At 42.8% G+C, this 15,779-nt stretch overlaps 1 protein-coding gene across 2 annotated transcripts in view; it reads right to left on the reverse strand.

Annotated features, from left to right (window-relative positions):
* The window catches only part of STX7 (syntaxin 7), a 57,865-nt gene that overhangs the window by 23,738 nt on the left and 18,348 nt on the right, over nt 1–15,779 (reverse strand). For both annotated transcript variants that reach the window (XM_040332693.1, XM_040332692.1), the window contains exons 5-7: nt 5,139–5,276; nt 3,634–3,686; nt 2,437–2,530 (exon numbers count right to left, since the gene is read on the reverse strand). In XM_040332693.1, the coding sequence (XP_040188627.1) occupies nt 2,437–2,530; nt 3,634–3,686; nt 5,139–5,276 (285 nt within the window). The remainder of the gene's footprint in view (nt 1–2,436; nt 2,531–3,633; nt 3,687–5,138; nt 5,277–15,779) is intronic.

The following is a 15,779-nucleotide window of genomic DNA, read 5'->3' on the forward strand; positions in this document are numbered from 1 at the left end:
TGGTGATTTACTACCACTTTAAGAACTGGACTTCAAACACACTATATGGGGTTACCAAGTTGCAAACCAGGTGACCCAAGAAGTGCCTCTATGTCACTTTGATTTGCAGTCATCACAGTCATTCTGTCCAGTGTGGGATTAGCCAAATGGTTGGCTATTAGGAAAACAACACATAAAACACTTTAAAGATAGTTACTCTCCACAGTATCAAACCCTTTTGCTCAAAAAGTTTGACAGTCTACCGTGTGCTTTTAGTCCAAACTGAAATTGAAAGATTTTTTCGTCCCAATTCTCCTATGGATCACAGGACTGCAGTTCATTATGAACCCGTGACCCATTTTCAGCCGACACCAGGCTAGATCCCGCTATCCGCTGGCGTCGCTCAGCGGGTCCAAGCTCTAGCAAGATCTCGTAAATCATAGTAATAACCTCCTGCACTTAGGTGTGATGCTAGGGATGTGTAACACTTTTCTGCTTGGCTAGCTAGTAGATATGGTGCCGAAAGGTCTTGCTGCCCTCACAGGACTGTGGGCATTCTCGCATGTACTACAAAACAACAACAAAAAAGTGCACCGACCTAGTGCATTACCAAAATTACAATTTATTAAGAATATGAAAAAAAAGTATTCTACAAGTTTTGAGGGTCAGGCCCTCTTCTTCAAAAGGCAAAGAGTCTCTTTGGCTCTGAAGAAGAGGGCTCGACCCTTGAAATGCATTAGCCTTAGGATGCTATAAGGGCTCCCCAAACCACTGGCTGAGTTCCTTTGGACATGGAGGCGGTCTTGTCTGCATAATTTTATATGCCAATGCATGTCATGAGTTCGTAAATAAAATAAATAAATACTTTTCTTTAATTTTCCTAATAAATTGCTATTTTGGTAATGCACTAGGTCGGTGAACCCTCTATTTGTTGTTGTCTGGAAAGATCCTGACTTTCCACTCCCGCCCCTCCACAGCTCAGCTCTCCAGTAAAGGGCAGAGCACAGATTCAGTGACTGACAGACACATACTCTCTGTTCATTAAAGACTGAGAACTGAGTAATCAGCGTTATTTGATCGCTCAGTTCTCAATCTTAGAAGAATCCCTCCTAGGTGGATATATATATATATATATATATATATATATATATATATATATATATATATATATATATATATATATATATATATATATATATATATATATATATTATATATATATATATATATATATATATTTTTTTTTTTTTTTATTTTTTTTTTTATAAAGAACCCCATGCTTCTCTTTGAAGTTGGTCACACATAGTTAAAATTTCAGCAGATTCCAGTAAAATCCAAGCTGTGAGTGGCCCTCAATAGAGAAATCAAAGTAGTGGGGCGAGAAAAAAGAAAGTGGCTGAACAGTGAGGCCCCATGCAAATGCAAACACATGCAAACTCAAGTTTTCAAAGGCAAAAACCGGCGTTTAAAACGCCAGTTTTTTGCCGCGAATTTTCGGCGTTTTACCGCGTTTGCGGCTATCAGCGTTCATAACAAAGACATTGTAGACCCTCCCAAAGCTTTGAAACGCAAAAACTTTTGCATCTGAACCCAAAATTTTGCGTCTGAAAAAACGAGCCTAAACCCAACTGCTTTAAAAACGCAAAAAAACGTGAATGTGTGCACGGACACATAGGATAACATTAAATGTGTTCAGGGGCAGTTGAAAAAAATGCCCAAATGCCTCTGAACTCGAGTTTACCAGCGTCTCGTGTGCATGGGGCCTGACTGCATTTTATCAGTTGCAGTCACTGTTCAGGTTTTCTGACAACTGTGGCTGCTGGTGTCAAAATACAAAAGCCAGCAGCAGGAGATTTGTCCATCCACACTGTTTAGCATGGATAGTGAAATCTAAAGAGCTCACTGGGCTGAATGAGAAACATCTTTACATGTATGGACAGCCTTAAACCACTGTTGTACTAACCCACCCAAGCCATCAATCTGGCAATTTTGAAAATCGTCAGCCAAATAGTGACTGCATCCAATCAGATGAAGTCACTGTTGGGGTTTTCAAGCAGCCAAGATTAATTGCAGTAGCCAATTTACCCTGCTTCAGGCTAATCTACAAAATAAAAAAACATTGAGAAGCAATTATTTAAAAATGTGAAAGTTACACAAAAATTGTTTTAGGTAAAAGTAAAATTGCTTAAAATGTGCTCATTAAAAATACTCTATATGTGCATTTACAAACACACTTCAAGAATTGTATCACTACTTAATAATATGACGCCCCGAATCCTTGAGTCTCTCAACTTAAGGTAACCTGCCTTTTAATTGCAGTAAATATTTTTTGTGCTTTGCTATAGAATATCTCTGCTGGATAAATACTTGCTTCCTGTTTCACCTTTTTTTTATATTTTATTGTCTGTAACAATTCTTATTTGTTCCTTTGTGAACAAATGAAAAATAGAAACACACCTCAAGTTGAAGTATTGAGGACTCCCGCTCTTCTATAAGCCTTAGGTCATCTTCCGTAATGTCATCTTCTTGCATGACCTGTGATTGGCTCTCACTGTAATAAAACATCACATGCAAGTTAATACATTTCTAATCTTTGGATAATCTTTTCAAAATTACACAGTAAATGACAAGAAGAAATTAAAGTGATTGTAAAGCCTCAAGGTTTTTTCATCTTAATGCATTAAGGTGGAAAACCTTCTGTGCTGCAGCTCCCCTCCAGACACCCCCTTTTTCTTACCTGAGCCCGGTCTGATCCAGCGATGTGCATGAGCGCAGTGGCTCCAGCTGCTGTCTCTCTCCTCATCGGACAAATTGTTAGCATCAGGAGCCATTGGTTTTCGCTGCTGTTAATCAAATCCAGTTACACGGGAGCAGGAGGTAGGACCGAGTCCAGTGTCAATGAAAGCGCCCCCTCCGAGCTTGCACGCAGAAGCGAACGCATATGAAAACAGTGTTTAAACCACACATGTGAGGTATCGGTGCGATCGTTAGTGCAACAGCAATAATTCTAGCACTAGACTATGGGGCAGATCCACAGAACAATTACGCCGGCGTATCTATTGATATACCGCGTAGTTTCAAATTTTGCGCATCGTATCTTTGTTTTGTATCTACAAAACAAGATACGACGGCATCTCGGCTGGATCCGACAGGCGTACGTCTTAGTACGCCGGCGGATCCAAGATGCAATTTTTCGGCGGCCGCTAGGTGGCGCTTCGGTCGAATTCCGCGTCGAGTATGCAAATTAGCTAGTAACGGCGATCTACAAATGTACATCCGGCCGGCGCATTTTTTTATTTCGTTTGCATTTGGCTTTTTCCAGCGTATAGTTAAAGCTGCTGTTATGAGGCGTACTCGATGTTAAGTATGGCCGTCGTTCCCGCGTAGAAATTTTTAATTTTTACGTCGTTTGCGTAAGTCGTTCGCGAATAGGGATAGCGAAAAATGATGTTTCGACCCCACTAACAATTAGAAAAAAATGAAAACAAAACATTTCAAAACAAAAATTATACTAGTGTATGGTGACTGACCTGTCAATTGACATGTTCTAGTTCTTCGTACAATCTATTGTATGTCCATCAGTATAGAAAATTTCCAATAAGGGGAGACTAAAGACTACAAAATTAAAAAATATTAGTTTTTTTTCTGACTTACTTATTCCAGTTGACCAGTGCGCCATCTCTAAGACCATCATCTGCCCCACCAGCCTAATGTATAGAAAACAGCAAAGAAAAAACATCTGTATGAATATACAAGCACTGCATTGCCAACAGTTCACATGTCAATTCTGGAAGCAAATGGTGCTATTAAAATAGAGGCAGAATTTCAAAACCTTAGTTATAAAAGAAAATATTTTCCGATAGTAATTTCAGACAATAAATGAAAGCAATCACTGAGCTAATAATACTTCTAAGTAAACGCAATAACTATATTAAAAAAAAAACAAAGTTTCACTAAGGCTTTTTATGTAAGAATTTGCGTTTTGCAAAAAAAATAGGAGGTAATGACGCTTACATGGGGAGGTGCCATCATCCCTGCACAATAGCATTTAACAAAAAAGTGGACAATTATAAGAGGATAGCTATCGTTTAAAATAAAATGGCACACTTACTAGCCAGCCTGCAAAACAACCAAATTGGCCCCATCTAACAGTTTACGGTAAAAACAGGGGGTTTGGTTTATACACATTTGCAACTATATGCGTGCAGGGACACACTGGATACCCTTGCTGCCTTTGTTCTCTTGCTTGGTGTCACGTGTGTCCCTATGCCTTAAAGCAGGGGTGTGCTCCCTCCAGACATACCTGCCCTTAATCTATTCATTCTTATATATGCTCCTACTATGGAGGCTCTGGAAATTAAGTTAAGCCTAGTACACACTGGCAGGGCTGAACAAAAAAGAAAACTGACAGTTTAGGAGGAGCAGCTGTACTGACTATACAATGTTAGTAAAGCGATCTCACTTGCTGTTCTGATGTGTTCTGACAGGATCTGCCCCCCGCCAGAACACTATAATCAGAGCTCTCAGCCATTGGCTGAGATTGCTGATCGGGAGGCAATCAGCAGGCCTCTATCAGTAATGTCCTCGTAAAGCCGACTTCTGTAGGACCGACTGCATAGTTACATAGTTAGTCAGGTTGAAAAAAGACACTTTCGCGCTTTTCAGTCATCGTGTTTTTCAGTCGGTTACAGCGTGACGAATGTGCCATCTCCATTACAAACGCTAGTTTTACCAGAACGAGTGCTCCCATCTCATAACTTGCTTCTGAGCATGTTTTTTTCCTGTCGTTAAAGCCTACACAAGATCATTCTTCACGTGTTCTAAATTTTTAATGCCAATTTTTCACGTCATGAAAAATGCTCTGGAGCCCACACACGATCGTTTTTAATGACATTAAAAAATAAATTGCATGTCATGAAAAACGGTCTTGTGTACGCGGCATTAGATCTTATTGATCATAGCTTTTAGTAAGAGTCCGGACATTAGCAGAGTGCATGAAAATTGTCAGACCCTGTTATTATAACAATTACGGTACATTCCATCTATACATTACACACGATTCTGAAAGGAAGGATATTGCCTAGTCTGCAGGCTCAAAGGAGCGATACACAGCTCAGCCATTAGCCAAGCAAAGACTATACCTCTGATATTTAACTTACAGATAGTCTGGAACCTGCGCGGACTCTGGCCACAAACTCTTTCTCCTTCTCTGCAGCTTGTCTCTGAATTTTCTGAAAGTTTGTTAGCGCAGAGCTGAACTCATTCAGGAGTCTGTCTTTTTGCAGTTTTCTCTGTCTCTGTCACACAAAGAGAACACAAGGTTAAAGGAATGCATTCGAAATCTCTACTGTACAAAAGTTCACCATTTTACACAAAATTTTAAACCCCCAATTACTCTTTTTATGTTTTAATTGAGGAACTTCACCCACTTTAACAAAAACATGAAAATGAAAGGTCAGCAACTAGAAATACCATAGCTGCTGACTTTAAATAAACATGTACTTGCCATGAAGTCCAGCGTTGTCTTGCTTTAACCCAAAGCCTTCACAGGTCCATTTAAATCCCAAGCTGCCATATTGGATATGAGGACCAGCTATGACTTCCTGAGAGTCACAGCAAGCCCCCTACTGTGCAAGGCACTGACAACGGGGAGCTGGTCCTATAGCCTCCCAGGAGGAAACAGGCCAGGGGGGACTCGAAACAAGCAGACGTAATTTTTCCTAGGCAATAAGTAAATGGGAGCAAGTACCTGTTATAAAGTGCTAAATATCCTTTCCCCATACGAAAAAAGAAATGCCAAATGTGTAAAAGGTAGGGAGGAGGGATAAGATGTGACTGAAGGTCCACTTTAAGCACAGAAACACATCAGTACTATTCTATTCTTGTTGAAAGTTGTTTATGTAATATATATATATATATATATATATATATATATATATATATATATTAAATTAGAGGTCGACCGATATGGGTTTTTCTATGGCCGATGCCGATATTTTGAAATAGGGGCGGCCGATATACAATACCAATTTTTGCGGCCGATATTTTGGGCCGATTTTTTTTTTTCCCCCATTTCGTAAAATTTAACAGTGGGCACATTTTATGTTATTAAGGGACACTCTGATGGGCAAATTTTATGTTAATGGAAAATCTGATGGGCACAACAAAACTTTTATGTTAAGGGGCAAACTGATGGGTATATTTTTAATGTGTACGCTGATGGGCATATTTTATGTTAAGGGGCACTCTGATGGGCACAGCAAAATGTGTCCATCAGTGTGCCTCTTAAAAAAATATGCTCATCAGTGCGCACATTAAAAATATACCCATCAGCGTGCCCCTTAAAATAAAATGCGCCCATTAGCGTGCCCCTTAACACAAAAAAGTGCCCATCAGTGTGACCTTTAACATATGCCCAGCAGTGTTAGTGTGGACAATTAATATGCCCGTTAATAGTGATCAACGAACTAAAAAAAGGAAAATGCCACATACCGAGTAGAATGCAGGGGCGGATGCTGAAAGAATCAGATAAGGAGCCGGGAACTAGTAGCAGGGTGCGGGGCGTTCACTGGACGTCACGCCTCCACCTCGCAAGGAGAGCCAGTGACGTGGAGACAGGCGTGGCCCCTACTCTTAATGAGAGCAATGAGTGGCCCGCGAGCTGCAGGGGGCGGGGGAAGGAACGTGATGCCACGCCCCTACACGCCGCCGTACGCGCTAGTAGACTTCCAGGACCTGCGGTGAGGAGCAGGGGCCATACATGCATGCGGGAGCAGGGTCACTGGTGACTGGTGGTCAGTACAGTACTGCAGGGCAGGCGGCCATGCGGGCCGGATATTGTAGTTGCAAATCGGCCGATTTTTTCACGATAATCGACCAATGCCGATTTCACAAAAACGGCCAAATATCGGCCGATATATCGGCCGACCAATATATCGGTCGACCTCTAATATATATATTGTGACAGGAAGTCAGGTAAATCTGTGGGTGTTGTCACAGACGGGACATACATTTCTGCCTTGTTTAGACAATACACCAATTGTTATTAGTCGTCAGCTGCAACAGTAGCCAGAAAAGGCCTAAGGGCGTTGGAGAACTTCAGCTGTTTAGAATGAGGCAATTAAGGTCTCTATAAGTAGTCCAGAGGATTACCACTGTTTTGCTGCATCCTGAGTCTTTGTGAGTAAGGAGAGCAGTGCCAGAAAGTCTTCTGAGAAGGTGAGGAGAGGATTGATTTTTCTGTGTGATAAAAATCAAAAGACTATGGTTTTTCTGCTGTATGACCAGCAGTGTCTGCCCAGCACTAGGCTGTACCAGACTCCATAGATAGGTTCCTGTGTGGTGAAGATAGACGCCCCAAGTGGCCAGGGTTTATTTTGCGTTTGATTTTGTTTATGCTGTTTGGATGCTTGCACTTGTTTCCAGAAAGATGGAAGAATAAACCAAAATCTTTGTTTACTGCCGGTCTGTATAAATTCAGTGTGTAGTGAACCCACCCGCTACCGAGCTAACCCCTTACACATATACATATACATTTATATATATATATATATATATATATATATAAAAGAAATGAAAAATAATTGATATCAAATAAGCAGGAAACCCCAGGGAATCCTCTGCCAAGAAAAACGTATACCGTATTTGCCGGTGTATAGGACGACCCCCTAATTTTCCAGCTAAAATGTTGGTTTTGGGATATACTCACTGTATAAGACGACCCCTCACTGTGCCATCTATACATGCCTCACTGTGCCATCTTTACATGCCTCACTGTGCCATTAGTAACATGCCTCACTGTGCCATCTATACATGCCTCACTGTGCCATTAGTAACATGCCTCACTGTGCCATCTATACATGCCTCACTGTGCCATTCCATTCCCTGCCTCGACGATCTCCCTACCTTCTCCAGTTTGCAGAGATGTCAGACGGCGGCCATCCATTATTCAAAAGCTGCGCCTCCTCCTCAGGCTGTTCTGTGATAGGCGGAACAGTAATTTTCCCAGCAGAGCCTCTGTTCAGTGTTCCGCCTATCACAGATGTCCTCTCGTCCGAGGCCGAGGATGAGAAGGCATCCGTGATAGGCTTATACAAAAAAACTCCCACTGGAAGCGCTACACCATAGAAACGGTAATCCACAGTGTTCTGTGTGATTAAAAAGTTTCACAAAAAAACACACCCGTGCATCTGTCAATCACTAAGGAGACATGGGCAAAAAGCAAAAGAACAAAAAAATACAGCGCACAGGGGTTTAGTGAATGTCACTTTATAGTCTAAAATATAATGTAGAAAAACATATATGCATGAATAATTGAAATAGCCGCAAATAGCACACAGCAAAATAGAACATTTAAAATCTAATAAAAATAGTCCAAAATATTTAAGCAGAAGTTCATGTGGAGATGGTAGAGTGGAAAGGATTTCGCGTGCCAGGATAAAGCGTCCTGGCACGCGAAACATGTCAGTCACGGCTCACCTCAATTATCTTTTATGCCCCCATATGTTTGCAGTAGTACACGGTAGCTGATGCGTTGTGCTGACACCCGGGAAATCCTTTTAGTGACGCTAGCGCCAGTACTTCTACTGCTCGTTTTTTGCTCACACCGATTGGCTCCTGGAGTCACCTGATGCTTGATGGACGGTGTCCGGACACCTCCTTCTCTCCCCCTGTGTGACTCAACAAGGCTTCCGTCTCCCCCTCCTCGCTTCCGTGTGACGCGGCCGCGTCACTGAACCGGCTTGGTGGTTTCCTTCCAGGACTTCCCCCGCCGCTTGAGATCCTTGTTGCGAGGAAGCATTCCTTTTCCATCAGCCCCTGAGCCAGTGTGGTCAAAACGGCAGTATCCTCCCTGCATGGAAACAGCGCCAACATCTGCTCCCAGCGTGGTTGTCATCTTTCCACTGACGGATTCCATCTCCCCGCATAGAGACGTACAAGCGGCTGCTGTTTTTGAGGTATCGTATCACCTCTGCATACTAGCGTATGCACACCATTTGGATCACATTTTTAACATCTCCCCCGAAGTGTATGTGTTTCCACTCTACCATCTCCACATGAACTTCTGCTTAAATATTTTGGACTATTTTTATTAGATTTTAAATGTTCTATTTTGCTGTGTGCTATTTGCGGCTATTTCAATTATTCATGCATATATGTTTTTCTACATTATATTTTAGACTATAAAGTGACATTCACTAAACCCCTGTGCGCTGTATTTTTTTTATCCGTGATAGGCTGAACACTAAACAGAGGCTCTGCTGGGAAAATTAGTGTTCCGCCTATCACGGAACAGTCAGAGGAGGAGGCGCGCTTTTTTAATAATTGATGGCCGACGTCTGGCACAGGTACCCGGCGTATATGACCCCCGACTTTTGGGGGAACCTTTTTAGATGCAAAAAGTCGTCTTATACGCCGGAAAATAAGGTACTTTGTTCGCTTTTAACAGCTGAGGTAGAATAGAGATCATCCTAAAAAAAATCATTAATAAAAAAATGGTGATCAATTTCTTCTTTTGCAGTCAAATTTCAGAAAAACCCCCACTATAATCTTTGTTTTTTCCCCCCCCCCCCATTCACATCGCATACATATAATAATTTAAAAAATATTTGTTCCCCTTCTAGGTGTTTTTTTCGAGCAAGGCTTGGGCGGAGACTGCCTGCTACTCTGAACAATTTTAAATGAGAGGAAACACAATCGGTTTCCTCCACATGCTCTGGTAATACTCTGTGAATGTAAATGTCTCCAATAGTGTTTCCCTTTACATCGAGTACCCCTACCAGAGTAATTCATTATATTGGGTGTCCCCATCAGAACACCCCACATAAATCAGTTGCCACCATCAGGGTACCACCTTTATAACAGGTATTCCCATCAGGTTTCATCAGACAGCTTCCCTACATCTGGTGTCTCCCATTAGTGTGCCTTCTTACATCATTTGTCCCCATCAGAGTGTCCCCTTACAGTAGGTGCCATCATCAGAGTGCCCCTTTACATCAGGTGTCCCCATCCGAGTGTCCCTTTACATTAGGTGTGCCCATCACAGTGCCCCCTTACATCAGGTGTCCCCATCAGAGTGTCCCTTTACATCGCCCCCTTACATCAGGTGTCCCCATCAGAGTGTCCCTTTACATCGCCCCCTTACATCAGGTGTCCCCATCACAGAGCCCCTTTACATCAGGCATTCCCGTCAGAGTGCCTGCCTCCTTACATCAGATGTCCCCATCAGAGTCCCCCTTAACATAAAATGTGCCCATCAGCATGCCCTTTAACATAAAATATGGGTCACGCTAATGGGCACATTTTATGTTAAGGCACACTCTACTCTGATGGGAAAATTTTATGTTAAGGGGCACCCTAATGGGCACAACAAAACGTGCCCCTTAACATAAAATATGCCAGAGTGCCCCTTACAATAACATTTTCCCATCAGAGTGCCCCTTAACATAAAATGGCCCGGATTCACATACATCGGCGCATATATATGCCGCCGTAGCATATCTCTTTTACGCTACGCCGACGCAACGCAGAGCGGCAAGCATGGAATTCACAAAGCAAATGCACCCAATGTTGCGCCAGCGTAACGTAAATTCGTAGGCGTAAGCCAACCTAATTCAAAGTAGGTGGAAGTGGGCGTGATCCATTTAAATGAAGCATGACCCCATGCAAATGATGGGCCGAACGAACGGCGCATGCGCCGTCCTGTGGACGCATCCCAGTGCGCATGCTCAGAATCACGTCGAAAATACTCCCTAAGATACGTTGAATCACTGCCTACGACGTGAACGTAACCTACGCCCAGCCCTATTCACGTACAACGTAAATAACGACGGCTGTGTTCCCTGCTGTGCCAATTTGCATTGATGCTGCTGACTTACACCCGCTTTATGAGTCGTAACTTTACGCCGGACGTACAACTTACGTAAACCGCGTATATTAATGAGCCGGGCGCAAGTACGTTCGTGAATCGGCGTATCTCACTCATTTGCATATTCGAATCGTAAATCAATGGGAGCGCCCCTTGCGGCCAGCGTAAATATGCGCCCACGATACGACGGCGTAGGAAACTTACGTCGGTCGGATGAAGCCTATTTACAGGCAAACCTTGCTTTCAAAGTCAGGCGCATAGATAGGACGGCGCATATGTGCACTTACGCGGCGTATCACGAGATACGTCGACGTAAGTGCTACGTGAATCCGGGCCAATATGTCGAACAGCGTGTCCCTTAACGTAAAATCTGCCCATCAGAGTGCTCCTTAATACAAAATGTGCCCATCAGTGTTGCTCTTAACATAAAATGTGCCCATCAACATGTCCCTTAACATAAAAGGGTCACGCTGATGGGCACATTTTATGTTAAGGGGCACTCTGATGGGCACAACAAAATGTGTCCATCAGTGTGCCCCTTAACAAAATATGCCCATCAGTGTGCACATTAAAAATATACCCATCAGCGTGCCCCTTAAAATTAAATGTGCCCATCAGAGTGCCCCTTAACATAAAAAAAAGTTTTGTAAAAGACCTTTAACAAAATATACCCAGCAGTGTGCACAATAAAAATATACCCATTAGTGATCAGTACATGTGGCCCACATACCTTGCATGCAGGAGGGCACAACTGAAATAACGAATGGGTGGAAGCTGCGAGATATGGATTGCCAGGAACCGCGAGCAGCATCGGGGCAGGGCACGCATGTGACGTCACGCCCTTCCACACAGGGAGAGTCGGGAGCCACAAGCAGGGGGGCGGGGCATGCATGTGATGTCACGCCCCTACTTGCGGCTTGGGTCAACCCCGAGCCTTGTGGTAAGGAGCAGGAGGCAGGCGCATGCACGGAGCGTCACTAGTTTCTGGGAAAACCTGTGGTCCCAGCAAACCAGCACTGACATTTACAATTACACTGGCAGCCTGGTGGTCCGGGGAGAAGCATCACTCGGGCCGGACTCGGACCGTGGGCTGCCATTTAGTGACGGTTGTTCTAGATTAAAAAACTTTGATAGGACAGACAATGTTCAAATCTAGTGTACAACCGATAATGAAATGTGCCAGTACAGTACAGACAGAGTTATTTATGATGAACTTTAATTCCCAAGCCCTCTCGGCACAGCAGAGGAAAACTTCAGATTTGGAGTTTTCAAAAAGATTCAAGTAAAATGTAAGCAGCAATTTTTTTCCAATTATGCTATATGAATGAGAACATGTCATGAAAATAAAAGTAGGCGACTTTAAGAGGTTGTATAACTTCCTGTATACTTTGTACCTATAGGTAAGCCTAGAGTAAGTCTAACCTATAAGTACTGTAAATATCTCCTAAATGTACGCCATTTAGGAGATTTTACTGTATACCACGTCAATGATGTCATTGGCGAATGCGCTCTGAAGGAACGGCCGTCCGTACCATTTCTTCAGGAGCATGTGCCGTGATCGGGAGTGAAGCAGCAGGAAGAAGTCAGCAGCTGTCTATGAGGTGACGTGGAATAGTCCACAGGTGTAGGAAAGTGTGGGCCGTCTGGTGACTGAGACTCTATTTTGCTGAACTCCTGCGGCTTGTCCCCCCCCCCCCCCCCCCCCCCGAAACAGGCAGGGACTTTAGACCCAGGTGTGGAATGGAGATACTAGCGATGAGCCATTTAGTGGTAATAATTATATCAGGACTATGCTTTTATTTTTGCTTGTTTTGAGAGACCGGTAAAGACTATTTTGTTTTGATTTTGTGGTCTTGGGCACTCAATATTACACAGCACACAGCCATTTATTGCAATGGGAGGCTGAATGTTGTACCTGTGGCTCCCTTAGGCCACATTTACTGTTGCTCATTCTCTTGACTTGAATGGGCGAGTTTGACAGGTAGTGGCGTGGCAAGTGAACAGCTCCCTCCAGCTCTATAGAAGGTTTTAGGTGGCAAGGAGGACCATGACTCAACCACCTGCTTTTACCATTCTCTGTCGGGGTCCTTGCAAAAGAGGCCTTATGCTGGCTTATGCTATGTGTATTCTATCAGGGCCATCTTTTCCATTGGGCACGCTGGGCAGTTGCCCGGGGGCCCCGCTTGCCTGGGGGGCCCCACCGGCTGCCCAGCAACCCCAGTAAAAAATTGTGGAGAGTGACGGGTTAGAACTGCCCATGCCCAGTTCGCGAAAATCACAGAGAAGATCCGGTGCTCCATGAGTGCTGATGTAAGGGGGGAGTGAATGCAAAAATGTAAGGAGGCATTGATATAAAGGTTCCCCCTCCTATATTAGTGACCCCCATTACCTTAGTGTATTTACTCTACGGAAGGTGGTCTCTGGTTACCAGAGTGCCCCCCACATCAGAGTTCCCCTTTATATCAGAGTCTGCAGGATTCCCCCTTACAATGCAAGGGGGAACTCAGTCTGCGGACCCTGTTGTAAGTGGGAAAGAGAAAGCAGTGGACTCTGATATAAGGTGGTCTCTGGTCACCATAGCCCCCCTCCACATCAGAGTTCCCCCCCTTAGCTCATGATCTGCAGCATTCCCCTTTACATAAGAGTTCCCTTTCATGGTAAGGGGGAATCCTGCAGACTCTGATGTAAGAGGAAACTCTGTGCTGGCTGGGTTATAGTAACCTGACCTTCATGTCAATGAAGACATTTTTTTTTTACTTTTGTTTAACTTAAACACATTGCTAATAGCACTAGCTATATGTTTATAGTTTAAATACTGACATTTGCATTGTTCGGCACTGAAAACTGAAATTGTAGGTACTTTTTTTGCAGTGGCAGTAAAAAATGTGGTTCTGCCAGTAAATTTTATGATTTTTGTCAGTAAATTCTCGTGCATGATTGTGTAGACAGGGCCCCAGTGCACTGTATTGCCCGGGGGCCTATAATGCTCTTAAGATGACACTGTATTCTATACATTCTAATGAAGCCGTGTGCATGAAGGTTAACAGAGAATGTGATATTTACCATCCTGGCTGCGCTGTCTGACAGGAGGTAAATGAATCACAAACCATTTGACATTACACATATGTGTACTTGTTTGTGCAACTATCCATAGCAATAAAAAGGCAAGAGTTTGCTTTCAGTTTAAAACGGTTAGCTACTAATCCTGTCTATTCGTCTATCCATCATAAATATAAAGTACCTATTTGCATTTGTTATCATTAAAAGAAACATGCGTGATTCAGAAACTTCCCTTTATGAAAAAAGCACCATAAAAGAGAAAAGGGGAAATGTGTTTAAAACAAAAAGTATCTGTTCCGTTTTATGTAGTATGCCTCACTGCACAAGCCTACACAAATAAATCAATGCAAACCTCTTCACTGCTGTAATGCTTTCACAGGTAAATTGTTATTCGGTTAAAATTAAAACTTAAGAGTTGCATGTTGTTTCCTGCCTCTCTGCTGTACAGAGCCACAGAGCCAATGCAGAGCAGTGATGGTTTGGAAAACTAAACTGATTGGTGCTGAGGGGTTTTAGACACACAGGGCAGGATTCAGCAAGGAGATATGACGGCGTATCCCCAGATACGCTGTCGTATCTATGCGCCTGATTCAGAGAATCAGTTAAGCATAGATTTCCCTAAGATCCGACCGGCGTAGGAGTCTTACACCGTCTTATCTTAGGCTGCATATTTACGCTGGGCGCTAGGTGGCGCTTCCGTATAGTTACGCAAGGAATATGCCAATTATGACGGCGCATGCGCCGTTCACAAAAAACGTCAAATACGCGGGGTCATCTTAAATTTAAATAAAACACCCCACAACATCCCCATTCGAATTAGGCGGGCTTACGCCGCCACACATACGTTACACCGCCGTAACTAAGGGCGCAAGTTCTTTCTGCATACGGAACTTGCGCCCAGTTACATCGGCGTAACGTATCTGAGATACGTTACGCCCGCAGATAGATAGACAAATCTATCTGAATCCGGGCCACAGTAATCACACCTTCTTGAAGTTAGTGACCACAGAGAGAAAGCTCCCAGCACTGTGGTTATCAGGAAACAGACAACCAGGAAGTGTGGAGATCAGAGAAGAATTACAGCAACTTGAGAGCAAAAACGAACAATGAGGACATGAAAACAGCACTGCATTAAGGTAAAGGAAGCTATTAAGATAAAAAAAAATCCTTTACAAACCCTTTAATTAATAAAAAATAAATAAATATTTTATGTAGCATTTTTTATGAATAATCGAAAAACAAAACAAAACAACCTGTGCTAATACAAGAACCAAGCTATCAAACAAGAATATATGAACTCCCTTAGTGAATTCGTGCACAGCATTTTTCCTAATAAAATTACTAACTATGACTTTTGCTCCTAAATTAACTAAAATAAATGTATTTGGACCTCCATGGAACCTTAACAGCAGCCACAATTGCACCAGATTAAACTGAAAAACATACATACATGATATACTATAAAAGAAAACGAAGAAGAAAAAAAAACAGCAGGGCGCTAAGATCAGTATCAAATAAAAAAAACACTTTATTAAAATAAGCAGCACACTAATGCTGGCCATACACTCTATGAAAAATGGTCCAAACGAACTTTCGAAAAACGAACGTTCGGTCGTGAGCGCAAACGATATTGCCGTCATGTAATGACCAATAAATCGTTCAGTGGACATAAATAAAAAAAAAATTGGTTCGTTTTTTTACATATACCTAGTGCAGAAAGTTCAGACGGGAAACACATTAACCTTCCGATTTATCGTTCGTTCCGCAGAAAATTTCCAAACTTGTCCTTCGTTTTTTCGGCTCAAAAACGTCCCAACGATTATCGATTAACTATTCGAAAAACGAACGAACTGTCTGAACTAACGAATTTCGT

Source organism: Rana temporaria, chromosome 13 (genome assembly GCF_905171775.1).
Source record: "Rana temporaria chromosome 13, aRanTem1.1, whole genome shotgun sequence".
NCBI classification, from domain to species: domain Eukaryota; kingdom Metazoa; phylum Chordata; class Amphibia; order Anura; family Ranidae; genus Rana; species Rana temporaria.